Consider the following 27,998-nt stretch of genomic DNA (forward strand, 5'->3'; position numbering starts at 1 on the left):
TTAATATCTAAACAATAGTGCTTTATTGGTAAAAGGTTAGTTTCAGTGGATACAAAATTGCTGTGTAAAGTAAGTTTTCAAAATACATTTTTATAGGTAAAGTTTTATCTCTTAGTAACTAAAGAGCAATTATCTATTAGCAGAAGTATTTAGATTGGGGCAGCAAAACAAAAGGGGATCTGGAAGTGTAGGCCCAGCCACACCCATGCAGCCTTTAGGTGGCAGCTGGCACTAAGTAGACCATACTGGGCTTATTACGTCTAGAATACTAGACGAATTACTAGAAAGCTTAGTACGCTTTCAAGTACTGCCACCCCACCCCCTTTTAAAAAACAGCTTTTACTAGCATAGTTGATAAATGCCAAAATGGAACACTTCTTGGTAAAAACTGTACAAGGCACCTAAACCTACAGCTCTTGACTGCTTGCCATCAGGCAGCAGTGAAGGGCAGTCAGGAGAACACCGGGCGGCCTTCTGCCGCGCACCCGGCTGACGCTGTCATCTCCCTTCCTTCTGGGGTGGCCTCAGCCCTGGAGCTCAGCGCTTCTCCACGTCCGCCCCCCCGGTGCTCCAGTGGGATGCGAACGCTGAGCCAGCACCCACTCCCTCCAGTCTCCTTCCACGTGTCAGTTCTGGGGACCCATCAACCGCAGGGCAAGGAAACCAGCCAGTGTGGCACCCACGCTGGCACCGTCAGCCAGCCCACAGAGCAAGTCTGAAAGAGCCTCCACTTTCAAGCCACCTGTGGACAAGTCTGTGTAACATGTAAGGAAGGAAACCATGGCGGCTAAAAATGGACGGGACAGGCCACACACTGCTATCTGCCTGAAAACCATTGAGAACGGGATCAGTCCAAGTGAAGCCAAACCAGAACTGCGCTGGGAACCGTGATGGCACTGCCCAGATACATTTCCGCACTGCAGTCACAGAAAACACGCCAAGTGCAGTATAAAAAGGCAGACTTCTGCACAGATCAACTGTTAATTTCCCTTAAAAAGTTATGCTATAAATCTAGTTGAGTACAAACAGTTTACTGACTCTCGCCACATAGGTAAGAATCTTAGCTGTGACATGGAAATTGCAGCTCATGGGTTTTCGTGGCAAACTCTATAGAACGTGGTTTGTGCTGAGTTCTCTGCATAGTGGCTAAAAAAATGACCTCACAATTCAAAGACTTGTTTAAAAACTCACCCCTAACAGCCTGTTTGTAAAAAAGCTGTTTAAGTATAAACATGTATCTAATTAGATATCTTTTCATTTGGTAAACAGATAATGTGCAGATGAATTAACAGTATGGAGTTATAGCAGCAAAACTGGTTTTGGATGCTATGGTCAAACAAAAGCAAGGCAGGGAAGCAGGTGCCATGGCTTGGTGAGAACGGCCTGGTACCCGGGCAGCTCGTCCTTCTGCGCTCAGGTCTCTACTGCTCAGGAACGTTCTCGGAAATCCGAACGTTCTAGAAGTAAATCACGATTAGTCGGTTAGGCCAGTCAAATGGAATTCCACTATTAACTATACGTGCTGACTGGTCCCTGGGAATCAGCTCTAGCCTTAGTGGTTACTTGAAGTGGAAGAAGAAGGAAAATGGACCGTTCACCTCACAGAATATAAGTATAACATAACAATGAAATGCAAAGGTTAAGGTACTTCATACAAAATAGCACATTGAAAGTTTTTAAAAAATTAAATTCTTAGGCACAGGTACTGTGAAATGTGGACAAGCACCCCTCCAACAGTCTTGAAAACACGCAGCTGTGTTACTCATAGGAATATTCATCTTGCAAAGTGTTTCCTGGAAAAACAAAACACAAGACGTTTATGTGGGAGTCCTGCCCTGCCCACCGCTCAGACCACTACCAGCAGGATTTTTCTGTGTAATAACAAAGGGCAAAGGTTGAGCAGACGGTGGGCCCCGAGGACCACAGTGTCTACTAAAGGCAAAACCTCACTTACAAAGTTCTTGGAAACCGGGATGAAAAGTACGCAGAAGTGTACTGGTTTTATACCCAAAGTGGAATTTTCATAATTCTGAGCAGCAGAACAGAGAAGTGAGCCAACACCCATGGCTCCCTCCCGCCCCAGGGGAGCCCTGGCGCTCCGCGGCCCCTCTCCCTCCCACCGCTTCCCAGCAGGCGCAAACCTGCCTGGGCAGTGCTGCCCTGGCGTCAGAAGGCCCACCAGCTGACAAGGGCCAGCGTCCTCACTGCTGAAGTGGGACCTCCACACTCACTCAGAAAGGCCCCCGGGACCTTGTGACACGACGACCAAGGAGAAGCAGTCACACCTGGCCCAGGTAGGCTCCCTGGACGCTCCCTCTAAAAGTGAGTGCTCGTACCTTCCTACCTACTTGTGTCTTTCTCTCCAGCGATTTCACAACTAAAACCTCTCCCAATCAGCCACCAAGGGCAAGGGCTTTATTCGGTGACCAGCGCCCCCAGCCTGGCCCCGCCCAGGTCCTTCGTCAGCTGTGTGTCGTGGAGACCTCTGACAGGTGCCCAGCCTCAGGGCCCCTCGCCTTCTGTCTCACTGCTCCAGCAATGTGGCAGCTCAGCCCGCAGCTGCTCACGTCGTCACAGCATGTGAGTGACGCCTCTACAGTCCCAGGCCCCTAACCACACTGGAGACCCCGTGCCCAGATCCCGGCTTCTCCCTAGAGCTGGGCGGGCGGGCACTGCCTGGCCCCGGGCAGCTCCTCCGGGGAGCAGGCCAGCCTCCACCCTGACCCCACGTTCTCCTCCTCCTCTGGGCTCTGACTTTACCTTCCGCTCCCTCTGCTTGGAGCTAGTTAGCCACTGCCTGGACAGCTCTGAGCGTCCCCTGTCCAAGGGGCAGGGAGAGGGCACTTCGGGGAGGCAGCACAGCCTGGCCCGACCCCCGGACCCACCAAGGACGAGCAGTCAGGGCGGAGCTGCGCCGAGGGGCCAGACCAGCAGTCTCCCTCTAGGGGACCCCTCAGCCCACCTCTACTTCTGCTCTGCCTGAGCCGTTCCAATTACATTAAGCTCCCTTTGGCTCTTTCCTCCACCATCCTACGTGTGATTGAATTTGCTCCTCACCATGTCTTCTCCTAAAACTTTTCGGATCAAGAGATTCCTGGCCAAGAAACAAGAGCAGAGTTGTCCCATTCCTCAACGGATTCGAGTGAAAACTGCTAATAAACTCGGGTGCACCTCTGAGAACAGACCCTGGAGGAGAGCCAAGCTGGGTCCGTTAGGGCCTCACACGGGAGCTGCACGCTGCACGCGGTCATGCCACCCAACCCGGCAGTGAGAGTGTCACTGCCGCTCAGCAGCTCATGGGAGGCGGGTGCTTGGCTCCTGGAGCTTCCTGTTTTCTCATTAGCGGTCCACGCGGCTCAGCGAGAAACACAGGAAAGCTTTTATTGGAAAAAATTCTCTCTGTAAAGATACTTTGAGCCTTAATAAATTTCAAATTGTATAACCAACAAAAGCTACTTTAATATACAATTTTTCTTCCATTGTCGAGATATTAAATCTCTAAAGTAGGAGTCTAGAGAGTTTTCGGGGGTGAATCCACCCCACCAGGAAGGTGACAGACCCAGCTCCTCGGGGACAGAAGTTCTGCACTCGTTTCGGGCCTCACCCTGTAGGGCTCGTCGTCTGTGTACTGTATTTTACCCTCAATAAATGTGATCTAGGAAGTCGGACGTTTTCCTGTAGGGGTGTGGGTGGCATGGGAACCTCTAACCTCTGCCAGTCCGTCAGAGTGCAGTTGACAACCTCAACTTGTGACTGGCATCTGAAGTGGGGGCAGACTGGTGCCCAGTCTGGGACTGAGCCCCATCCTGCAGGGTCGGACGTGAGCTCCAGGTGGCAGGCGTGGGGACCTGCATGCATCTGGGAGCAGGAGTGAGGTGTCCCAGGTGGGAGGAGACACAGGAGGGAAGAGCGGCCTTCTTCCCTACACAGGAAGGACCAGCTCAGCTTCCCACTCCAGCTGCGGACCAGCTTCCAGGCTGGGAAGCTGCGAGAACACGGCCGCCCTTCGCTGGACGGGGGTGGGAAGCCGCGGTCTCCCGGGAGCCGCCCTCCCCTCGGGGCCCGTGGACGCTCCCCAGGCCGGGTCTCACCTCACACGTGCTGCCCATGGACTCCGCTGTCGCCGTCGCCGCCCTGCAGCTGCAGCTGCATCTGTGCCTGCATCCGCGCAATCATCTCCTGCATGCGGCGGAGCTGCGGACACGAGAGGGGCATATGAGCCCGGGGCCCTCACGGGGCCGTGACTGCGGCCCCACGAGCTGACTCTCGCCGACTCTGACCAGCCAGTGAAAGGACCAAGGTCTCAACAGAACACCGAGCACACAATAAGAAAAGGCCATTCAAATGAAAAATAAAATGACCAAGAAACAGAAGAAATAAGAAAGGAAAGACAGCATGAGAGAGTCTGACCTAGAGAGGCGGGAAACAGCTGCTGCCCTGCCGTGGGGGCTGCCCTCGAGGGGCCCGAGGCCTGGGCGCTCGAGCGGTGACTGTCCCTGAGGGGCCTGAATCCCGAGGTGACCGTCCCCGAGGGGCTCGAGGCCCAGCTGCTCCCGCAGTGACCGTCCCCGTCCCCTCACAAGCGCCCTGCGCCTCCACACCCGGCCGGTCTCCAGGACGGCAGTCGCCCCGTCACGGGCTCTCAGGGGACTCGGCAGACAGGCTCTGCAGGGAGTGCGCTGCGCTAGAGACCGAGGTCCTCGCCTGCACCCTGCCTCCTAGAGCTTCCTGTCGGTTCAAACTCTGAACGCACTTCTCAGGGCAGCTTTCTCTAGTTTCATCCCCTGTGTAAGTCATACGTATTCCTTAAATTTCTCTTAATGACAGTGATTGACAATTTCTGTCGTTATATTTTCATTGTCTGTGTATATGAAAACTACTGATTTTTAAACCTTATACAAATCAGCCATGTCACTAAACTCTATTTCCAACTTTTCCCATTAACTTGCTATTGAAGATTAAAAACTACAATACTTTTCTACTTACCTCAGCTTCCTTCTCCAGCAGTATCTGGTCTTTATTCATGTCCTCATTTTCTACTTTCCTAAGAGTTGAAAGAAATTACAAGTATAACATTACGACAAATTACGGCTGGTCATTTCTGATGAGAGATACCCAAAGTAGTAAAATTTCACTTTACAACTTCTCAGAAATACAATTTCTGAGAAAAATCTATTGGAAATCACATAAACTTACTATTTTTCGGACTAACAACATGAATGAATAAGAAAAGAAAAAACGATCAAAAAGAAAACACAAAATGGAAAATTCGAGATATTTTTCTTACTCTAAGCTGGGGGTGTGGGTGGGTGTAACACTTCCAACTTTACTCAAAAAATGGCAGATTTTATCTGAAGAGTAGGTTTCTAAGATAAGTTCTGAACAAAGACTATAGCCATCATATTGTAAAAGGAACACGTTGTAAATGTCCAGGCAGAGAAGCGGGCGTGGAGGCCTCTGAGCCCACAGACGCAGCTTGACATGGCTGCTGCATGGCACCACAGCCTGACGGTCCTCAGACAGCATGGTCTTGCTGCCTCTAAATCCCTTCTTAACCTCTGGTCCCCAAATTAACAACACCTAAAGTGATCTCCAAAGTGCACCTCATACGTGGGTACAAAGGACCTTGTATCGAAAAAGGACCCAACACAAGTCTGCGGCCTTTCTACTACAACTGTTCTTGATATAAACGATTAGAGACGCCTTTCAACAGGCAAAACGGATCAAAAACACACCCGGCCCCACGAGCGATTAAACTAGCAACAAGTGTGTGGAGATAGCTCTAGGCAGGACACCGAACGCTGATGCTGGCGGCCAGCTGAGCTGGGCACAGGAGCAGAGGGGATGGCACGGCTTGGGCAATGACCTGCCGCCTCTCTTGAGCCTCTCGGACCGGAAGTTCTCATAGTGCAGGTCCTGGGTCACCTCCTGGAGATCCTGCATGTGAGTGCTGCAAGACAAGAGACGCACCGGGGTTGGGCGACATGCACCTGCCACTCGTGGGGGGGCACCTGGTCATGCACACGCAGCACACGCCAGGAACGAGACCCGGGGCACCTCCCACAGGAGACCACCGCCCATGGTCAGAGGAAGAGCCACTAGGAGAGCCACCAAGGTGAGCGCCACCTAAACCAGAACACGCTCCTCTGAAGGGACTTATGAGAACACGCAGTTCAGACGTTCGTGACTCTGCAAGCTTAACCTTTATACCAGAGGGAGCCTGTCACTGTCACCTGCAGAGAAAACCATCAGGGTGTCCGAGCCTGAGGAGGAGCACAGGCCCCAGCGGGAGAGACCAGTCTGCGGCAGTCAGAAGCGGGCGGGCCTCTGCACGGAGCTGGACCGCCCGCTGCAGGGGTGCAGGAAGCCCCGCTGGGAAGCCCCGCTTTCCCGGCCGGGCGCCACCGCAGGGAGACGGGACTCACATGAGCATCGTCCTCAGCTTCAGGAAGTCGTTGTGCTCCGGGTTCTCCACCTCCACGACGCCCCAAGGGTAGAGGCGGCCTCTGACCTTCTTGCCTTTGGCTTCAATCAGCTGATTGGATCCAACCACAGAGAAAGGGATGCTGGCCTAGAAGGAGACACACGGGGTAGACTGGCTCTACATGGGGAACCCCAACTTTCACTGCAAACAGGGCATGAGCAGAGAATGTGCACACTGCCGCCGACCGCAGGGCTCACTGCAAAAGCGTAGGCGCACATCCCACTCGCAGGTGGCGGCAGGAGACAGCTGCGCCAAAACGTGCCGGAAGCAACAGCACCAGCGTAACTGCACCTGCCCGGGCAACCCCAGAGGCCAAGCCTCTAGACACCTGGCCCTCACCAGCTCTTTCCAAGTTAAATACACTGACTGCAAGAAGCGGGGCTTCCCGGGTGGCACCAGCAGTAAAGAATCTGCCCGTCAATGCAGCAGACCCGGGTTCAACCCCGGGGTCGGGAAGATCCCCTGGAGGAGGAAGCGGCCACCCACTCCAGTATCTTGTCTGGGAAATCCCAAGGACAGAGGAGTCTGGTGGGCTACAGTCCAAGGGGTCACAAAGAGCTGGACCCAACTTAGTGACTAAATAGCAACAGCCACAGGAAGGCGGAGTGACCAACCCTGTGCGTCCGCGGGCACGGCACCCACCTTGAGAAGTCGAGTCTGCTCTTTAAAATCTTCATCTTCATCGGACTCTGCGTCAGGTAAGTGATAGATTTTGATGTTATGTTCCTCAATTTCATCCAGAATCTGAAAGAATGACCACGCCAGGAGCAACTGTAGCAAACTGTGTGCTGACTGTTTCAGTCAAGTGTGACCCGTCATATTAGAAACACACCAGAACTATCCAAGTCTCAATAAGGAATCCTACTGATTAAAACCATTTTTTTTCTTTCGTTTCATACATGATATTTTACGTGTTTCAATGCCATTCTCCCAAATTAAAACCATTTTCAAATGATCTTACAAACCACTCAAAAGGCTGGCGTGCACTCCAAGGGGTCCTCCAGCCAGAATAACAACAGGAATGCACCCCCCCGGCCCTGCCGAGGCCACGGACCAACGGCTGTCCCCGAGCAGCCGCAGAGGGCACTGCACACAAGCAGGCCAGCAAGGGGCCGCTCGGCAGGGCCAGGAGGGGCCAGGGGGACACCTGCCAGTGGCCGGAGGGCAACAAGGAATCCAGGAGGGCTGGGAGGCAGGGCCGAGCGTGACTGGGGCTGACAAGTGGACAGCTCCCCAATGTCAGGAAGGGATCGAGGGTCTCGATTTCATCTAATAGGCCAAGAGTGCTGAACCAAGTGGCAGAGTTGCCTAGACGGGAAAAAACTGGGCTGGAGTGGAAGCTAGCATGCATTCACCCGTCAGTCTACCAGAAACCCAGCCCCCAAGCCCCTACACGTGCTGGGCACTCCACCAGGTCTGGGGCAGGCTGGCCCTCTGCTTACCCGCACGCTAGAATCTGGGCCCTCAACGGAAGAGAAAAGACAGGCCAAGGCAGCAGGAAGCAGCTCTGCTTCAAACCTGCTCCCAAACTTGCTCCTCCTTAATGTGACTAGGGTCTCGCGTGGTCAAAGATCTCGGATGAATTCACTGTCCACACTATGTCACGATCTAAGAAAAAGCCCTCCCTGCATCCTGGCCCTGGCAAGCTGACCTTGGTCTGCTCAGGACTGCTCACTCCCTCCCTGCTGAGATGGAGAAGCTGAGCAGGGAGCAGGAAGCTGCTCTGTCCCCTGCCCCGCAAGACAAGGCTTACGCTGGGGACGAGGACAGAGCAAAGCTAGTAACTAGGCCACCCAGAACTGGAAGAGAGGAGTAAGAAAGCGACAGATCAACACTAACCGCGCGTGCTCAGTCTGGGTACGACAAGAACCACGGGATCGTTCTGAGAGGGAGGGAGGGGCGGACAGAGGTCTGGGGACAGACGTTCTTAGATGAGGAAAGGAGCATGTGGACAGGCACAGGAGAGAAGCCAGATAAGAGGAAAGGCCCAAGATTTCATTTCATTTCAGACTCTGAGATCAAGACCTATGAGCTCTGTATACGTAATCAGAGATGGATACAGAGCATTCTAACCCTGACAGCTCTCTCCACTGCATGTCTGAAATGTACCCCTATTAAGGTGAAGTCCCCGTAAGTATGAGCTGCTCAACTGTTTCCTGTCAGGGACAAAAGTGCCCGAGTTCTCAGGTGCTCTTCCAAGGGCCTGCATGTTTTTTAAAAAACTGGCAGCATTTATGACAATAAAGGAGAAGGCTGACAGAAGACATCAGGAGAAACACAAAACCACAAAGGTCACAGCAGGTGAAATCTTTTACAACACGGTAATCAGCGTCTAAAAATACAGCAGTATCTACGAGTAGGTAAAAACGCAGTCGAGCAGCAAGGCTCTAAAACCCGGAAAAATACAGCAACGGGGTTCAAGTGCCTGGAAGAGAATCGGACCAGCGACTGGGCGAAGACAGCCTGAGACGGGACGCCGTGCCCCACGCCTCAGAAGACAGCTACCCTAAACACGGCAAGGGTCCAGAGCCGGCCCAGGCGGGGGGAGGCCCACACCCAGGCTCCAGAGAGTCAGACAGTTACCAACTGTGTTTGAGGAGAACACAGGCTCTTTCAAAGTACAGTGCACATCGATTTCCTCCTAAGCTTACACGACGGTGAGACACAGATATGCGCTGATGCTGGCAGCACCAGCACCAGGGAGGCCTGCTGGGAGGCCCCTCCCCTCCCCTCCCATGCCCGCCCCCCAGGAGCCCAGCACGCACCCTTTTCTTCAGGCGCTCCCGCTCCTTCAGGGTGAGCGTGTCGGCTTTCGCGATGACAGGCACGATATTCACCTTGTTGTGGATCGCCTTCATGAACGCAACATCCAGTGGCTTCAGTCTAAAAGTTGTGTTTAAGGGAAAAATTTTTCTCTCAATCACTTCAGCTCTCACAGCGAATCATGCACGTGGGGGACTGTAAGGCGCAGGCGCAGCGGCCGCCCTCGCGCGCGTGCCCGGGGCGCAGGCGCTCACCCGTGCCCGAAGGGGGAGATGAAGTAGAAGCAGCAGTGCACCCTGTTGTCGATGATGTGCCGCCTGTTCAGGCCGCTCTCGTCGTGCAGGTACCGCTCGAACTGCTCGTCGATGTAGCAGATGATGGTTTTAAAGCTGAGAGACAAATACCAATCATCACGGGATACAAGAGGCAGCACCCCTGACTACAAAGACAAACGGGTTTCTCTAGCCCCTGCCCCTCTAGCAGATGTGATTTAACAACCCAACTGCAGGATGGAAACGGAAAACCGACTCCTAGGTTTGGCAACATGGTGGCTTTTGGAAACTGCTGAGAATCATTTCCTCTAAGTATTGAAGGTCGAAAGCCCGGATGCAATAGGTTACAAAGAGCCTGAGCGGACTGCCAGGAGACAGACAGGAGCGGGGGCGGGGAGTGGAGCAGGACTCCCACAAGTGAGCTGCAGCGGTGGCTGCAGGAGGGAGGGAGCCCAGGAGAAGGAGAAAGACAAGGGAAGCCCTCTGCCCCTCCGCCCTCTCCCCGTGAGTGCTGGAAAGCTGCTGCCTTGGGTTTGTGGGATTAGAACCCAGAAAGGCTGTACGGTGACGTGGTGCTCTCTCCAGGTGGCACGGGCCAGACTGCACTCACAGTCCACCTCCTCGCTTCCTCACTGTGCAGAGTCACCAATAAGCAGCCAACGACAGACACTCGGTCTGGAGCAAGTCTCTTCAGAGACCTCATCTTCTTGAATATGCAAAGGAGGAAGACTACCGTGGTATCTTGTTCACTAGCCACGGTTCAAATCAAGGTGCTTTATTTATGTTAGCATTTGCTGTTTCGTTGGCTTTGTGATATTAGATCTCACTAGAGTGCTCTTAAAATACTCATTCCTTGTGAAATTCCTCATTAAAAATGCTATAGTGAGAATGATTTAAATTGTCTTATCATTCTGTCACACACAGCTACCCCAAACCCAGCAATCGTGAGTGACCATGACGGACTGAAACACACAGAGACACGCTTGGCAGGGGCACAGCCTCACCACCGAGGGCCCTGGGGACGTACCAGTCCCTGCAGTTGATGGCGTCCCCATAGCCCGGGGTGTCCACCACCGTCAGACGCAGCTTCACGCCGCGCTCTTCAATCTCAACAGTGGAAGCCTCAATCTGGACGGTTCTTTCAATTTTCTCTGAAACAGAAGCAACCTTGTTACTTTCTTCTTATTAAATAAGTGACTCAGAAGTAGCTATTTCTCTTTAAGGACAGTTCTCAGAAGGTAACATGAAGATTGTGTAAAAACGATCCCAGGGTCAGTAAAAGAAACACTGTAGCTGAGATTAAAGGGCTGTTTCCAGGTAAAAAAATGTCAATATTGAAAATTGCAACTTCTCTTCCTGGGACAGGAAGAACACTGAATGAATCATTTAAAGACTATCCAGGGACTGCAGCCCTATTGTGCGGGCCTAGACTTCACTTTGCCAACAAAGGTCCATCTAGTCAAGGCTATGGTTTTTCCTGTGGTCATGTATGGATGTGAGAGTTGGACTGTGAAGGAGGCTGAGCACAGAATTGATGCTTTTGAACTGTGGTGTTGGAGAAGACTCTTGAGAGTCCCTTGGACTGCAAGGAGATCCAACCAGTCCATTCTGAAGGACATTAGCCCTGGGTATTCTTTGGAAGGAATGATGCTAAAGCTGAAACTCCAATACTTTGGCCACCTCATGCGAAGAGTTGACTCATTGGAAAAGACTCTGATGCTGGGACGGATTGGGGGCAGGAGGAGAAGAGGACGACAGAGATGAGATGGCTGGATGGCATCACCGACTCAATGGATGTGAGACTGAGTGAACTCCGTTGGGAGTTGGTGATGGACAGGGAGGCCTGGCATGCTGCAATTCATGGGGTCGCAAAGAGTTGGACACGACTGAGCGACTGAACTGATTGACTGAGGGCCCACGCTGATGGATTCACAGCCCACTCAGCGGCCTCATGAAGCCCAGTGTCAGTGCTGGACACACACCCCAGGGAAAGGGGTCAGATGATACCTATGCCCACAGTAACTTTCTCCGTATGCAGGTTTTTTCATGAGCAAACATTTTCACTGATCCTCATCAAACATATAACACAGGCAGGAACTATTACACCCTGTAGATAATCAAGCAATCAAGCTGGGGGAGACGGGCCACGGGCCGTCCAAGCACCAGGTACAGCACCCCTCTCCCTACTCGACAGCTGTGTCCTGTGTCCAGAGTCACACGAAACAAACAGCTTGGCTGAGGCACAAGATCCTGACTGCGCGCTGCAGTGCCGGCCACACTGAGCTGTCACTGCAGTGTGGGAACTTCGTACCTGCAGCTCCAGGGATGACTCTTTCTGGGTAGAGGTCGGTCAAGAAGAGGCTGTTGATGAGCGTCGATTTTCCGAGCCCCGATTCACCTTGAAATGAAAAGGAATGTGATGTCACAGCGTTACCTGCGCAGCACAGTCAAGTCTGCTGAGTGCTGACGTGAGGCCTGGCCCTGGACTAAGCACCTCACAAGCATCCTTCTCTGCATCCCGTGTGACCACAATGGATTTGGCACAAGCCCCCTGGTCCCACTGATGGGAACAGGGGCTCTGAGGTCACTAGCCTGCATGCTCGGGCTGCTGTCCAGAACAAGGCCTCAGTTGGAATCCAGAGAAATCTGGAGAAATCATAAGACCATAATTCCATATGTGGTGGTTTACTCGCTAAGTCGTGTCCGACCCCTGTGACCCCCACGGACTGTAGTCTTCCAGGCTCCTCTGTCCGTGAGATTTTCCAGACAAGAAGAATACTGGGGTGGGTTGCCATTTCCTTCTCTAGGGGATCTTCCCGATGCAGGAATCAAACCAGAGTCTCCTGCATTGCAGGCAGATTCTTTACTGACTGACCTACAAGGGAAACCCAACTCCATCTGACCTTTTGCCAAATGTGTGGAATGGACTTGAGGTGGCTCCTTATTTTTTGATAAACAGAATGCACTGTAGATTTTTAGGTATGGGCTCTGCTAACTTTTAGACTTACCACATTTCAGAAAGCTGAACAGACACAACAGTGTCAAAGGCACCCAGCTTCCCGAGCTGTGGGGGTGGGGCGGGGATGCAGGGACACCCAAGACTCCCGTCACGTGACGAGTCACGTGACCGGCCGGCCAGCAAGGCGGGAGCAGGCCCCCTCCCCCTTCCTGTTTCCCTCACAGCCCCACACCCCGCCCTCCCGCCCCGACCCCACGCTGGCGGCCTCCACAGGCAGGGCAGGCAGCCTCCCGCTCCTCTGCAGTGTCACACCCCACAGCAGGTAGCACATGTTCCCTCAAGCAGTTAGCGAGTTAGAAACTGCTCTTCAATACTGTAAAGTAGCCTCCAATTAAAATAAATAAATTTAATAAAAAAACATTAAAAAAATTCCTCTTCAACCACTAACTACGTATTCTGAATATATGAAACTTCAAAGAAGATGTAGGATACCAAAAAACTGAAATGTATGTTCCAAAGAAGAACAGACAGACGCCATCGCCTTGCTGGAGGTCGTCACCTAAGGCCTGCTTGGGCATGTGCTGGTCTGACTGCCCCTGGGCACCTCAGCTCCACCACCTCTCTCTTATGTCCTGCACAGTCAAGGAAGGAGCACACATCTGATTTGAAAATTACCTCTGGGAATATCAAGAACAAAAAATTGAATCTGAAATTGGCAGACATGTAATTCGGACTGTACTTTAACTAGACTGCAGTTTTCATAGATGCGAAGTAACATTAAAGGGGCAAAACCAGAATCACATATTGAACCTTTCCCAATATGAGAGAGTAAGAATATGACTAAATACATGCTCTCGTGGTAAGTTACCCTTTTAATAAAGTGTCCAGCGACGCCCATTCACTACAGGTGCAAAGGCCTTGACCAGTATGCACCAAGCCCTCTCCAAGCGCCTGCACAGGTGCATGTGGGGAAACAACGGCGAGTCCCTGGCCCCATGTGGCTCTGCAGTCCAGCGGGGGAGGTGACGGACAAACAAAGCCACCCTGTTACCACGTGAGTGGCGACGGCTCTGAGTAATCCAGCTGAAAGGGGACCCAGGCCAGAAGACAACTCAGCAAAGGCGTCTGAGCGGAGACGGCCGATTCTAAATCATGAGTCTCAGCTTTTAGGGTGTAAGTGACTGTTTCACTTGGAATCGTTTTTGGGTGACATCCACAACCTGCTCATTAGCTCAGCAGACGAGGCCGCCCAGGGCTGATTTCTGAGCACACCCAGCCCTGCTCTGCTCTGCGCTCACTAGCATCTCCACCTCTGCTGGAAGCTTCTGTAATAGGTACCTGGTGATGGGCAGACCAGACACACACACGAGGTGTGGGCCAGCATGAATCCATTGCCACCCACACACCTGAACGCAAAGCACAGGACGCACTGCGCTGTCCGGCTTGCGCACAGCACACGCTTGGCTCTGGAGGCTGCTTGTTGCCGCCACCTCTACTAGCAGCCCATTTCTCTGCACTGTCAAGCAATGTTCCACGAGTGGATACAACCCGCGTGGTGTGGAGAGACGCCTGCGTGTGTCCAGAGAAGCGGACACAAGCATTCACCCAGTCTGCAATGTGCCATCAGTCCTCTCGGGCACACACCTGTGAGTGCGCGGCTGTGAACAAAGCCCACGCTTGAGCACGGCGCCCGCAGTGAGGCAGCTCCAGCTGCTCCACCACCCGCCCAGCGCAGCAGCCGGGCTGTCTGATGGGCGCGCGGGACCAGCCAATTGTGGTTTTAGGGGCGCTTCCCTAAAGACCCAAGAAGACAACACCCTCGTGCGTTCGCTGGCTTATTCCCCGTGAAGCGTCTGTTCACACGTTTGACTCTGCAACGGGGCCACTTGTCTTCCTTCTTGCTGAGCCTGCGGGAGTCTTTTATATTCCAGATACGAGTCCTGTGTCACGTATGCTACCAGCGCTTTCTCGGTCTATGACCCACTTTCTTATCCGTGCCCTTTGAGGAAAGCAAATCTTGAATGAAGCACAATGTATCAGCTCCTTTTGTGATAGTGTTCCTCATGTCCTCAGCAATCTGCTACTCCAAAGTCATAAACCTTTTTAAAGCTGTTTTCTTTAGACTTTGTTTTTAGACTTGTTTTCGTCTAGACTTTTTATACCTTTCCAACTAGGTCAACAACTCGTTTTGACTGAATAGGTGATGTTCAGTATGAAGGAGAGGTTGGAGTTCATTTTCTCCCAATCATGCAGTTGTTACAGCACTATTTGTGAAAAAGATTAACCTGTCCCCACGCCAAATGACCCTGGCGCTGTGTCCACTGGGAGCTGAGCACCTGAGCCTGCCCTGCACGCTGTGCGGATGCTGCTGGAAGCCAGATGGTCTCTGTCATGCTCTGGGCCCTTTCATTTACAATTGCATTTCAGAGTCAAATGGCTCATTCCTGTTGTCAAAAGTTGCTGCAAATTTGGCTGGGACTGTACTGACTACGGATGCATCTGGGGAGGGTGGACACCCGCAGAGCCCAGCACAGCAGGGCAGGGCTGAGGGTCCACACCTCCTCAGCCTCCCCAGTTCCTCCCAGCAGCGCTTTCACACTGTCAGTGTAGCTCTTCACACGCTCTGTTAAATCATCCCTAAGCAGCGTGTTGGAGAAGGAAGTGGCAGCCCACTCCAGTGTTCTTGCCTGGAGAATCCCAGGGACGGGGGAGCCTGGTGGGCTACCGTCTATGGGGTCGCACAGGTTGGACACAACTGAAGCGACTTAGCAGCAGCAGCATGTACCTCTTTTGTTACTGTAAATGGTACTGTCTTTTAAAAATATTTTTTAATGTAATTATCTTTGATATTATGTTTTTAAGTTTGTTGTTAAACTACTTGTTGGTAACATACAGAAATAAAGCTGATTTTTGTATACTCACTGGGAACCTGCAACCTTGCTAAACTATTTTGATCTAGTAACTATGTAGTTTTCTTATGATTTTAATATACACAAATACGTCATTTGTAATTGAGGAGAGTTTACTTCCTTCTCTCAGTTTTTTATCAGTAAGAGTGCTGCTAACTACAGGTATTTCCCCTTCAGAACCAGCACCTACCTTCCCATGTTAAACCACGCATTCCCGCGATAAAGCCCCTTTGTTTAGGAAGTACAGTCAGTCTTGCTATATGACATTTGCTTTGAAACTGACAATCTGTTCCAACACAACAGATATATTAGGGAACAATTTCGACACAATACAAACCTTACAATTTCTTACGGGTGATGAGAAACCAAGTCCAGCCAGCAGAACCAGCCTGAGGAGCGCTCCCACGGCCCCAGCCCAGCCGCTTCCCGGGGCCACAGGCAGCACCCCTCCTCACAGCAACACGCGAGCTGTACCCGGCCGAGGCCAACTTCCCACCTCGGGCTCAGGCGCTGTCTGGTGTGGTGCTTTTGCCGTCTTAGCCACTTCACGCGTAAACGCAGGTGGTTCTCGCTATTGTTCTACTGCGCAGTAGAGGAAGGCTCTGGGTGGGCCCGCTTCCCCACAAGCTGCGTGGCTGCACAGCGTGACCGCTGAAGAAGACGCATATGCCACATCACACTGAACTGACTGCAATAAGCCATTCCATACCGCAGGACCTGCGACCACCTCAGTAAGGTGTCAAGTCCACACTCCTGAGGGAGTCAGTCTACTTCTCTAGTTATCTGTAATGGGGCAGCGCTTGGCCTGACGCTCTCACCACGAGAGCGTCTCTGCGGAACGTTCCATGTGCATTCAAAGAATGTCTGCCCTGCAGCTGTTCAGCACTCCTGGCAGCTGCGCCACAGTTTGATGTACAATTTAAACATTCTACATGATAGACTTTCTATTTGCTTCCTCAGTTACTGTGAGGAGTGTTGGAAACTCTTGTTGGTATCTCTCTCATCAGATCCTGCATCAGGCTTATTTAAGATGGTGCCGTTCTGAACAGACCCCTTTCTCATTAGGATATGACGTTCCTCACGTCTGGGATTACTCGGGGGCAGACTTAGAGTCTGCTTTGTCCGACAGGAACGCAGGCACCTCAGCTTTCTTGCGATTGGGGCGTGAGTGGTAAGGCCCCGTTCCTTTATGTCTTGCTCGTTTCTGCACACAAGGGCCTTCCCGGGCCGCGGGACTCCGCCTGCGGCCCTGCCTCTCACTCGCCGTCCACGTGCACATGCCGCCCTGCTTCGTCTCATCTAGCGTTCATCCTTCTCCACTCTCTTTTGGACTAAATACTTGTTTACATTCTGTTTTAACAAACCTACTGGCTGCCAGCCAGATCTTCATTTTTCCAGTGGCTGCTCTGACGTTCACAGCATGCACGGTTAACTCAGAGTCTCCCTTTTGAGCACTTTCTGTCACCTCACCCATCGTGGAAGCTCACAGGCGCATGCTTTTATCCACTCCCTGCCCGCTGTGTGATCCTGCTCATCTGACCCGTGCACGTTTCACACTATCGATTATCTCTGAAAGAAACAAAAAGCACATAGTCCTCTACTTACCAACCCCAGCTGTCATTCCCAGCGCTCCCCTTCCTCCACCAACCGGAAACTACATCATCTTTCTTATGATGTGGTCTGACACTCATCAACTCCTTCCACTAGTTTACAAGAAAACGTCTTTATCTTCTCTTTCCAGCTTCCACTTTTAAGGGTGATTTTTGATGAACACAGAACTCTCGGCTGTTTTAGGAACTTTAAGCCGCCCTCCTGCAGGGCTTACATCACTCCCGACGAGCCGTCAGTGGCCTCCCTTACCTCTGGTCCTCTGTGTGTGCTGGTTTTCTTTTTTCTGGCTAACTGTGAGACTGTCCCATCTATCAGTGGTTCTCACCTTCTGATCCTGGGTCCTGGTGCACTTTTGTATTTATTCTGCTGGGTTCTTTGGATGCTTTCCATTACCCCCTTTCTTCTGCCCATCGGTTAAGCCCATCAAAAAATTTTTCATCTCAGGTGCTGTATATATTTTAATCTTTACAAGTTCCATTTTCTTCTTTTCTGGATCTATTTCCACTGCTTGATCTCTCTCCTGGTTACGGGCTACTTTCTTCTCCCTTCTCTGCAGATCCAACAACTTTTTGCAGGATGCTCAGCACTGTGAGTTATACTGCAGATGTCTAGACATCGACGTCCTTCTTTAATAAGTCATAGGCTTTGTCCTAACAAGTAGTTAAATCATTTGTAAATAAACTTTATCCTTTTAAGGTTCATTTAGAAGTTTTGATAGGGAGGGTGTAGACCAGCCTTTACATGAGTTTACCCCTGCTCCCACGCAAGGACTCTCCTCACTGTCGCGGGCGCCCTCGCCCCTGCCAGGGCTCTCCTCACTGTCACGGGCACCCTCGCCCCTGCCAGGACTCTCCTCAGCGTCGCAGGCGCTCTCGCCCCAGCTGGCTGAATTCCACTGCCTCCAAATGCCCCTCCAGGCAGCCTCCAGCTCTGCTCTGCTCCCTCCTGGCGGCTCTGTTCTGCTGGACTTCCTGGAAGCTCCCCACCCTCTACCCGCACGCGGACCACCGTGCAGCCCCAGGCAAGAGGGAGCCCCGCGCAGACATGCGGAGGGAGGCGGTCTTGCCTCGGAACTCTGCCGGGGCCTCAGCCCCTGAACGGTGCTCTTCCTCCACTGAGACCACTTGCTCTGCTAGGTTCACTCCCCTGGGAAGGGCAGGTGGCTGGCAGCAAGTTGGGGTAACTTTACACTTCATATAATTCTTTCCTTCTCTCAAAGATCCAAGTCCTGCATTTCTGTTCAAAGTCTTACAAGGGCTGTTTGATACATCTTGCCCAGCCATCTGGTTATTCACACCAGGAGGACTGGTCTGGTATAGTCATTTCAGGGTTCAGCAAACTACAGTGCTCCAACAAATCCAGCCCACTAGCTCAAAAACAAAACAGCTTCACCAAAAGCTGTAAGGCTCACAGTGCCTTAAATACTCACTATCTGACCCTTTGCAGAAAGTCTGTCAACCCCTGAGTTATTCCATCAGGGCCGGAAATACAAGTAACGGTCTGACTTGAAGCAAAGGAACCGTGTCGCAGGCCGCACTGCATCTCTCTTCCTGCTAGAGACCCGAGTCTGCACAATCGTCATCATCAGGCAATTACGCTCCTCAAACGTGGCACTAGCCACTGCTCTGGCCCAGGGTCCCACACTTCTTTTTCCATCTCAGATTTGTGAACTATTTAACCCAGGAAACAACTGCTGGCCCCATTCACGCGTGACCACCCCATCAAGCTCTTCCAGTGGCATCTTAGCATTTGGGGAGAATTCTGCAGCTATCGAGATTGTAATAAAATGTGATACAGTAAGGAGAATTAACTTCATCAACTTAACTTTGTTATGGACACACTAACCCGATACACATGCCATAACCATGATAAAATGCGTCTGACATAACAGGAAGACATTTCAGGGAAGCGCTCGATTTCAAAGGACTATAAGCACTCATTTAAAAATACGTGTGCAGTAAGGATTGTCCCTTGTTCAAAATATATCTACAAAAAACTGAAGAGTTATTTTTATGAGTATTAAATAAACACACTTCTAGTTAAATACATGTTACCCTTAACGTACAACAAATTACTGTAAAATTCAGAAGCCTACACCAACCACAGACACTCATCGTCTCACGGACTCTCTGGGTTGGAGGTTCGGGTGTACCTAAGGTGGGCCCTTATGGCTTGAGGGTCTCTCTGTGGTCACAGTGATGTCAGCCAGGAATGGCGGTCACCAGCAGGCCTAACTGTGGCGAGGACGTTTCTGAGATGGGGGCCTCAGTGCCTTGCCTGTGGACTTCTCCATAAGGTACTGACTGTCCCCCCAAGGACTGCTTCAGAGAAAGCGAGGCACAGGCCACAGTCTCTCTAGGTCACGTGTCTTCATCTGGCAACGACCCATTGGCTGCCCGGGGAAGCCCTGCCCCGTGGGGGAGGGACCAGAAACGCCTTGGGCACCAGGCAGCAAGGATGGGGTGGGGGCACCTCAGAGGCTGTCACAGTGAGCTCACCCTCTCATTGCACAAACAAGGAAATGACAGGTCAGCTTTCCTGTTGTACTCCAGGAGAATCCTCTAGAGAATTTCCCCAAATTCGCGAGGTGTTTGACTCTGTCCACGGAGGAATCCCGTGGCTCCGGAGCCCACACGGTCACATCCAAGGGTGGCAAAGGGAGGCACCCACAGATTCAACAACCCGAGGGCACAAGTGAGTCTCTTACCAACCACCATCAGTGTGAATTCAAAACCTTTTTTCACTGATTTTCGGTGAACTTGATTGGGAAGATTTGCAAATCCAACATATCCAGGAGTTTCTGGATTTATAAACTGAGTTTGTTGTTGCTAAAAAAAGAACAATTAAACACCTTATTAGTTGCTTTTAACATATTATTAAACCTGTGACAAACATAGATATCATTAGTTTTCACAAATCAAAAAAGTATACACATAAATCAATACTTCCAAACAGTCACTGCTGTCAGAAAGCTTAAAACCATTTAAAAAACCAATCCAATGTCATTCCATGCCTACACGCCGACCTAAAATAACATTTCTGTTAAGCAATTAAGCAACACACCGAAGATACATTAACTCATCTCAGTACAATTTCAATCTTGATGTGAGAAACTGTCTATAGAGTGAAAGCAAAGTCAGTCAAACTTACAAAGTAAGGCCCAACTGAAAGTGGTTTAATCCATCAAACTCAGCTAAAGAGCAGCTTCAGGAGAAGCAGCAAACAGCCCTGCCTCCTGCGGTGGCCCAGCTCCCCAGAGCGGAGCCCTGGGTGAGGCAGGCCGCCAAGGGGCGCCATGCTGGGAATCCCACCTCCCAGATGGAGAGAAAGAAGACCGAGAGCCCCTCGACAGCCTGACTCGAGGGGATGCCACACCGCGAGGGCGCTAACGCTGAGGAGTCTAGGCTCTGGCTTACCGAACGTGACACGAAATCAAGACACAGCAATAGAGACTTATTAAACGTAGAAGGCAAGATTTAGAATGGTATTTCCTTTGAGATATATTAACATATTCACATGTGCATGCACACAGATATAAAAACAATATTCACAAATGTTACAAGTGGTTATTCTGAATAAAGGAATTATGGCTAATTTTTATTTTCTTTTTCGCTTATCAAAGACCCACACTGATGCCTATATAAAAAATTAAAATTACTATGATGTTCCTGTATCGCAGTAACAAACACCCGAAGACTTAAAAATAAAAGGCAAAGAGAAACAATAATCTCGCAACTTTAACCACAAACTCTGCTTTTCTCAGCGTGTCTTTTAGAATCCACTTCTTTCAGGGCTCTGGGCTAATTTGTAAGAGCTGAATAAGCCAATTTATCAAGTTTGAGAACCCAATCAATTCCATCATGATAAATTATTGCAATTTTAAAATGATTATTTTAATGGTCTGCTAGGGATAATCTAAGGAGGCTAAACAGATCATCATTAATGCTGTTAGAAACAAATTGAAAATCTGAAGAAAGAAACCTCAAGCTTTTTAGGATGACAGTTAAACTATGAATCAAATATTAGTTATACAATGACTATAAAAGGTTTGAAAACAAAGCAGTTTCTCCTTATGCTGTGGATACGTAATGAAGTATGATCTCTTACCTTAGACATCTTTAGTGAAGTTTCGCCAATCTGTTAAAAAAAAAAAAAGTACATTCATACATACACACACATATTTAATACAGTATGAACTGATATGCAATTACACGTGAGGCGCCAACAGCTTGTTTCACTCAGCTTCTTATAACATCAAATACTTCCCCAGAAATGATGAGATTTTCACCTCTCACTATAAATTAGGTATAAAAACTAAGCTAACGAAAGTGACCACTCACACGCACGTATACATAAATACGTATATATCCCACATTCCCAACAATACCTTTTTTAGTACTGCTTATACATCAGGCACTAGACATGCAGTAGGAAAAAAAGACAAATTCCCACAACCTCTGGAATTGTGTAATTTCCTTTCTCTCTCTGAAAACTCTGCACACGGAAGAGACTCCTGTAAGAGCCTGTCTGTCTGCTGCCTGCTGGGGAGGGTTCCTGAGCTCCGCAGACTAGACTCTGACCCTGGGGCACACAGAGCCAGCAGCTAAGCTTATAAGAAAAGGAGAAAGGACCGAAGGTGCCTGAGGGTTTGAACCCTGGGAGACATGGAGTGTGCTGGCCAGCCTTGGTAAAAAGTCAGAGATGTGAATGCCTTCACATCTGATTCTTTCCGGCACTTAGAAAACTCCTTTCACTTTCCTGACTCTCCATATCCCCCAGATGGATACATTCATTCCTGAATACCACACAAAGTTTCCTTTTTGAATGGAAATAGTCCTAACCAGCCCCCAAAAAATGGTTAAGTGAGGTTAAGGCCGTTAGAATTTGTAACTCTAATTCCCTGGCACGATGTCATAGAAGACAAGGGCAGAGCCTGGCTTCTCCCTTCCAGGTGCCTTGAAAAGTCAACCAGAGGGGAGGAGGGGGCTGGAAGGTGCTTCTTCCTGGGGCAGATCATCACTGAGAGTGGGGGGAGTGCTGGGTGAACCGAGCACAGGAAGGACCACTACTGACCAAGGAGACAGGTAAAGCTCCATCCAGGCTGCCCAAAACGCGTCAGCCAAGGCAGCACAACTAACGGAACCTACAAGACAGCAGGAATGCTGGGCAACCAGAGAAGCAGGAGATGAAGGGCTCCTTGGAATCAAGAACCAGAAAGGAATCGTCGAAGAGCCTGGGAACAGATCGTGGCTGTGAGGACTCCAGGGTAAGAAGACGGGGCCCCCGTAAGTGTGCCCCCTTTCCCGGCCTCCAGGATGAGCTTAACAGGGAGGAGAACGATCTGAACCGAGAAAGCCACAGCACTGTGATGAAGATGCAAGTTGCTGTTCAGTCACTGCGTTATATCCGACTCTGCCTCCCTGTGGACTGCAGCACGCCAGGCTCCTCCGTCTCCCGGAGCCTGCTCCAACTCCTGTCCATTGAGTCGGGGATGCCATCCAACCACCTCATCCTGTTGCCCATTTCTCCTCCCGCCCTCAGTCTCTTCAGTCTTCCCCAGTATCAGTGTCTTTTCCACTGAATCGGCTCCTTCATCTGCGGGCCAAAGTTTTGGAGCTTCAAATTACAGTATTCCAAATAACACTTTCTGGACCTAAAATCCATGATTTTCAAACTCAAACTGTGGTAGCTGAACTGATGAAAGGTCACAGTAGAGACTTGAAACGTGACACGGAAGATCAGGTATAAGACACCTTAGTGCACAAGGCAAATGAGAGAGAGAGAGAGAGAGAGAGAGAGAGAGAGAGATCGTGGGTAGAGGACAGCCTCAGAGGAAACAGCAAGGAAATGTACTTGTTAGCAGCAAGACTTCCTCCTGTGACTAAAAGGGACCAATGGAGGAGAAGAAAACAGTAGGAACAGAAGAAAAGCTTCCCAAGAAGAGCAAGCCCAGGGTCTACCTGGAGTTGTGTAACACGGGAGTGAATTAAGATCTCTTGAATAAAAGGGGCGTCCTAGGGGAATACTGTTCATAGTCCAGAATTTTAAATATGAAACTTCTGCAGCAAAACCTAAGAGTTGGGGGCAGAAGTAAGACCAGAGAGCTGAAATCTTTAAGGGGGAGAAGGGAGCAGTCAGATGGAATTCCGATGGTCCTGGCAGAAGAAGCAGCGGACACCTTGCTTTAGATAATAAAGAGATAAGCATCTGACAATGAAAGAAAAGGGAAGGCAGCCATTAAAAAAAACTTACTTCCAAATTAAGAGAAAAATATGAAAGAGCAACTTGATCAAACCAGTAAAAATATGGAAAAGAAACAGAAAAATTCAAGAGTATCAGTCATCAGTTTAAATGTGAATTCTCTCCTTAAAAGAGGGGACAGGTTGAGGTGGGGTGGCGGGGAGGGACACCAGAAAACCAGGGTACATTACATGGAAGAAACACGCTTCAAAAAAAGTAGCTTAAAAAAAAAATGTTGAAAACAAAGAAAGAGATACGAAGCTAGTGCAAACACAAAGAACACGGAGAGATACTGTTAGTATTAACCAGGGTGGGATTTAAAGGCAAGTGTGGCATTTATAACAGGAACAGTTTATAAAAATAAAACATTCATAAACCTGTACCCATGAACACTTACATCAGATAAATACACAGAACAAAGGCTAGGAAAAATACTATGCGAACTGAATGGAAGTACAGTTCAGGTGGAAGGCTTTAGCACCTTCCCTCAGACTTGGACAGACTCTAGAAACACAGTGCAAGCAAGGCAAGGACTGTTCCTTTTGGTCAGTGTTCACAGGTCACCCTCTGCTAAAACAGGGACAAAAGGGACTCCTAGTTATTCAGAACATTCCTGGATAACCCTTGGGTCAAAGAGGGTAACAAAAGCAAAGCCCTAAGTCATCTAGAAAGCCATGGAAAGAAGATAAATGCAAAAGGAACGGGACACAGCACAGGCTCTCACAGGCTCAGATGAGATTCGGGTTTTATGTATTTTCATTATTGAAGAACAATGAAAATAAAGAACTGGAAAATAACCCAACAGAACAGTAAACAAATCCAAAGTTGGTTCTCTGAAACAAATTCCTCACAAGTTCCATTAAGGAAAAAAAATTACTGCAAAGAAGGTATAATCACAGTCACAGGGACCACAGGTATGAAGATGGCCACAAACTTGAAAATCCAAAGAAATGCATGATTTCTTAGACACTGTGAATGACCGAAACTGAACCAAGGACTGAAAACCTGACGAGACAAATATCACTGAACAGCAGAATAAAGACTACCAGTGAAAGAGGGCCACGCCTGGACAGAACTGGCTCAGTGTCATCCACACCCGAGCAGATAAGCGCCTGCGTGACCTAGACCCAAGCCACCATGGAAGAAGAGGAAGCGTTCCAGCTTATTTATGAAGACAGCACAACTCCAGTAACAGACCCAGATGAAGAAACGGTGAGCAAGCGGGCTGGCTGCCGGTCAATCTCACTCAAGAATATGAATGCAAATCCTCCATGGAATACTTGCTAGCAATTATAACCCAGAAATGGACCCAAAGCAGCTATCGGTGCAAGCTGTTACAACAAATTAGAGAAAACCATGTGTGAATACGTGCTGAAGACTCAGCAACCAACTCTAATAAAAACACTAAGTGAGGAAGCTACTTAAACACCTTTCAGAAACCAATGGCAAATGTTATTCTCTAAACAACAGATGCTAAATTATTTAAATTACAACCACTAATTAGGAAGGGATGGCGGTTACCACCATAGTTATCTTAAAACACTTATAAAAAAATTCCAAACATATACAAAAATAGAACAAAACCCCACATAACACCCTCAAATATCCCCTCAGCCACTGTTCCCACCCTTGATTATGAATACTAGATAGTTCTAAAAAGTTCTATTCTGTACTAGCGAGGAATACCAGGAAATGGAAATGGCAGGGGGAGGGGAATGCCATTTATAATCGAGTACAATCAAAAGAAATGTAGGGACAACTTTAGGGAGAAAACAGGCCTCACAAAATTAATTCATTTCTATTTTTCTAAATTAGTACGTAAACGTGGTCTAACCCCAGACGGACTTCCTAATGATGTTTTTTTCCTTTAAGGACTGGATAAAATGACTTTCAAGTTCACCTGAAGAATAAACGCGAAGACAGATAGGAAGGCCAGCTGTCACAGACGTCTGCTTCAAGCCAGCCTGGAGTGGCCGAGGACAGTGCCCAGTCTCTCTGGAGCTTCTGCATGCTCGCCCTCACTGAATTCGGGGCCCCTGCCTGTGCTCTGACCAGCTTCAAGGGAGCACCCTGATAACAATGGACCTGGAGCACACGTGCGCCCAGGACTGGGGCTGCCCACAGGCAAGAAGGGGACCATCACCCCTACCAGCTACCTCCCACTAAGACCCATCTTGATGGACACACATGGGGAAAACGAGACGACCACTATCTGGAACAGGATGTGAATTATTGAAAAACACTTGTCTAATTTTTAATCCTACCAAGTTTATCTTATCACAATGCATTTCTTTCATACAATACTAAGGATTTTTTTCCCCTGAAATATAATTTGGATGCACTATGATTTTCCAACAGTTTAAGTTATTAACTGATTACTCTAAGATGAAAGAAATTCAACATTCTTCTGTTGAACTTAACTACCTGCTTATCAGTCAGAAAGTCTCAATCCAGTAACACAAAAAAATGCCAAGCACTGTGATTAGTTTAAACCTTGGAAGAAGATCAATCAGATCCCCAAATCTCAGAAATTCAGTTAAAGGAAAACTTTATGCACTCAGGTTGTACTCATTCTAAATAACACAAATTTCTTAAAGTAGTTCTCTCCTGGACCAACGGCTTCCTTCTTCCAGACAGCAATAGCACGCCAAAACACAGAAGAAGTCAACTCTTCTAAAGCAAATGGAGACAGAGAACAGATGGCTAAAACTCGATTCTTGGCAACATAAACTTGCTTTGCTTAGTGGCATTTATGTGTGTCCATGGACCACCGCAAACCTCCCTTCACTGACATGTCATCCTTGAAGTTCCATACAGTATCCTAACGTACAAACAATCCTGTAGTGTAGGACCTCAGGGTCTGTGATCCCTCACGCAGAGCCCCTGGAACACTTAGCATTCAGCCTTTGGGTCTGACAGGACACCACAAACGCTCCTCACAGCAGAACGGCAGCACCCCACCATCAAATGCCCTTTCTCTAGTGACAGTGACTATCAGCACAAAACCAGACAACTAAGACTATAAAAACGGCTTCATCCCGATTCTGCCTCCAAATGACTTTTCACATTCTTTTCTCTCTGGGGAAAAAAAAAACAACCAACTTTTTCTTTTCCAGCAGTTTTTGGTTTTCGAGTTGGGTACAAAAAGGGCCTGAATCACATTTATTAAAGACCACACAGAGAGGTTCGTGCTTCTGGGTCCTATCCCATTTCCGTGGTCACTCTGCTAGTTTAAGAACTGTCAGAATGCAAACTGGACAGAAAAATGAAAAAAATATAATAAAAATTAGGATAAAGTTAATGTGGAGAAGATCACTGCCAAGGTTCATGGACAGTTAGGAGGCTGCATGATGCAAAGAAAGCCTGAGTGGGAGCTACCAAACCCGGAAAGAACAGAACCTCAGACTACAAACAGGAGGAGAGGGCCTGCACGACCCCACACCATCGCTATCATCTCTCCTGAGGACGGGGGGGGGGGGGGGGGGGGGGGGGGGGCGGGGGGCTACTTTGGGCCCTGACTTGGTCTGGAGGTATCGTGAGGATCTGAGTAGTTCGAAAGAGCTCCGAAAGTCGGCTACATGTGGGTCACCATACCAGGCAACGAGTAATGCTGGGCAGGTCCGCGCCCCTGCCCCTCGCAGGACGGCGACACACGGAGCAGCAGAGGCTGACATCGGGCCAACACCTCCTTCGGGGAAAGTCTAATCCGGGCCGAGTCCGGGGCAACAAAGCCAGTACCAGGCAGCGAACGCTGGAGACAAGCGGCCCCAGACTCGAGGCAAGCCCTGGACCAGGGCAGACAAGGACCACCGCAGCTGGAACTAATAACTCAGCGTGGAGGGGCCCGTGTCCACGTCTGGGGGACCCAGACAAGGTGGGGGAGGCGAAAACTGGGCAGAAAGCCAACCGGCGGTCCTTGGGCCTTACGGAGACACAGGTCGGCCCCACCTCGGGCCTGCAGGAGAACGGACACCCGCACCCCCCCTCCCCCGCCGGCGCTCCCACCCGCCCCCGGAGTCCGCGCTGCACGGGCCTCCTCCCCCCACCCCCGAGTGCTGCCCACCGCCGAGCGGAGGGGCGGCCGGGGCCCCGCGCGCTTCCTCTCGGTCCGGGCGGGTAGGAGGGGGAAGCGCCCACGTCGGCCCGACCCGCACCGTCCCTTCCGGACCACGTCCGCCTGCGAGCGCCCGGCGCCCCGGCCCCACTGCTGACCACGCCCCGCACAATTCCCCCGGGGTTAGCCAGAGCCACTCGGCTTGCCCGCGGACACACCCCGCCGCCTCCACCCGCGCCAGGGCCCCGGGGGCGGGAAGGGCCGGGGACTCGCACCGGCTAGGGGAGAGGTGAGCGGGGAGGCCCGGGGAGCGGGAGAGGGCCGGGGAGGGGGGAAGACCCAAGAGTGGGGAAGGCCTGGGGAGATCCGGGGAGCGCAGGGAGATCCGGGGAGCGGCGGGAGGCCCAGGGGGATCCAGGAAGCGGGGGGAGATCCGGGAAGGCCCGGGGAGGTGGGTGGAGGCCGGGGGGTCGAGAGGGCCCAGGAGCCCAGGCCGCCGCCCCTCCTCGGCCCGCGTGTCTCCCGGAGCGACCACGGTCCGGAGCGGGCGCCGGCCCAGCGCCGTCTGCCCCCAGCTCGCGCCTCCAAGGCAGCCGGGCCCAACGGGGACGTACTTACCGCCGACTTGCCGAAGAACTGAGACCAACCGACCGCCCTGCCGACCCGCCCAGCGCCAGCCGCGCGCTCGCGGCCCGCCCCGCCCCGC

General features: G+C 50.6%; 2 protein-coding genes across 4 annotated transcripts in view; one reads left to right on the forward strand and one right to left on the reverse strand.

Annotated features, from left to right (window-relative positions):
* Positions 1–27,991, reverse strand: SEPTIN2 (septin 2). Of its 3 annotated transcripts, none has more exons than XM_086374542.1 (13): positions 27,911–27,991; positions 21,106–21,135; positions 19,706–19,826; positions 11,831–11,917; positions 10,547–10,670; positions 9,502–9,636; positions 9,250–9,367; positions 7,127–7,228; positions 6,426–6,571; positions 5,867–5,950; positions 4,987–5,044; positions 4,092–4,194; positions 1–1,793 (listed from the first exon to the last, which is right to left on the reverse strand). In XM_086374542.1, exons 2-12 carry the CDS (start codon positions 21,112–21,114, stop codon positions 4,093–4,095), a joined length of 1,086 nt encoding a protein of 361 aa, XP_086230668.1. In that variant the 5' UTR covers positions 21,115–21,135; positions 27,911–27,991; the 3' UTR covers positions 1–1,793; position 4,092. The 3 variants fall into 3 exon arrangements, with proteins under 3 accessions (XP_086230668.1, XP_086230674.1, XP_086230679.1); XM_086374548.1 differs by having other exon boundaries at positions 26,833–27,971; XM_086374553.1 differs by lacking the exon at positions 27,911–27,991 and adding an exon at positions 27,302–27,435.
* Positions 27,314–27,998, forward strand: part of HDLBP (high density lipoprotein binding protein) — a 59,257-nt gene continuing 58,572 nt past the window's right edge. Inside the window, exon 1 of the mRNA XM_086374530.1 lies at positions 27,314–27,581. The gene's annotated coding sequence lies outside the window, so the exon portion shown is untranslated. The remainder of the gene's footprint in view (positions 27,582–27,998) is intronic.

Source organism: Bos grunniens, chromosome 3 (genome assembly GCF_055505025.1).
Source record: "Bos grunniens cultivar Pamir isolate PY7600 chromosome 3, Bosgru_T2T1.0, whole genome shotgun sequence".
Taxonomy (NCBI): Eukaryota; Metazoa; Chordata; class Mammalia; order Artiodactyla; family Bovidae; genus Bos; species Bos grunniens.

What these genes read in the sequence shown, in the direction of transcription:
- SEPTIN2 (XM_086374542.1), bottom strand. An exon ending in ATTCACACTGATGGTGGTTG is followed by an intron (nt 11,918 to 19,705) that starts GTAAGAGACTCA and finishes TTTCATTTCAAG; the next exon opens with GTGAATCGGGGCTCGGAAAA. An exon ending in AGGCTCAAGAGAGGCGGCAG is followed by an intron (nt 5,045 to 5,866) that starts GTCATTGCCCAA and finishes TTCAACTCTTAG; the next exon opens with GAAAGTAGAAAATGAGGACA.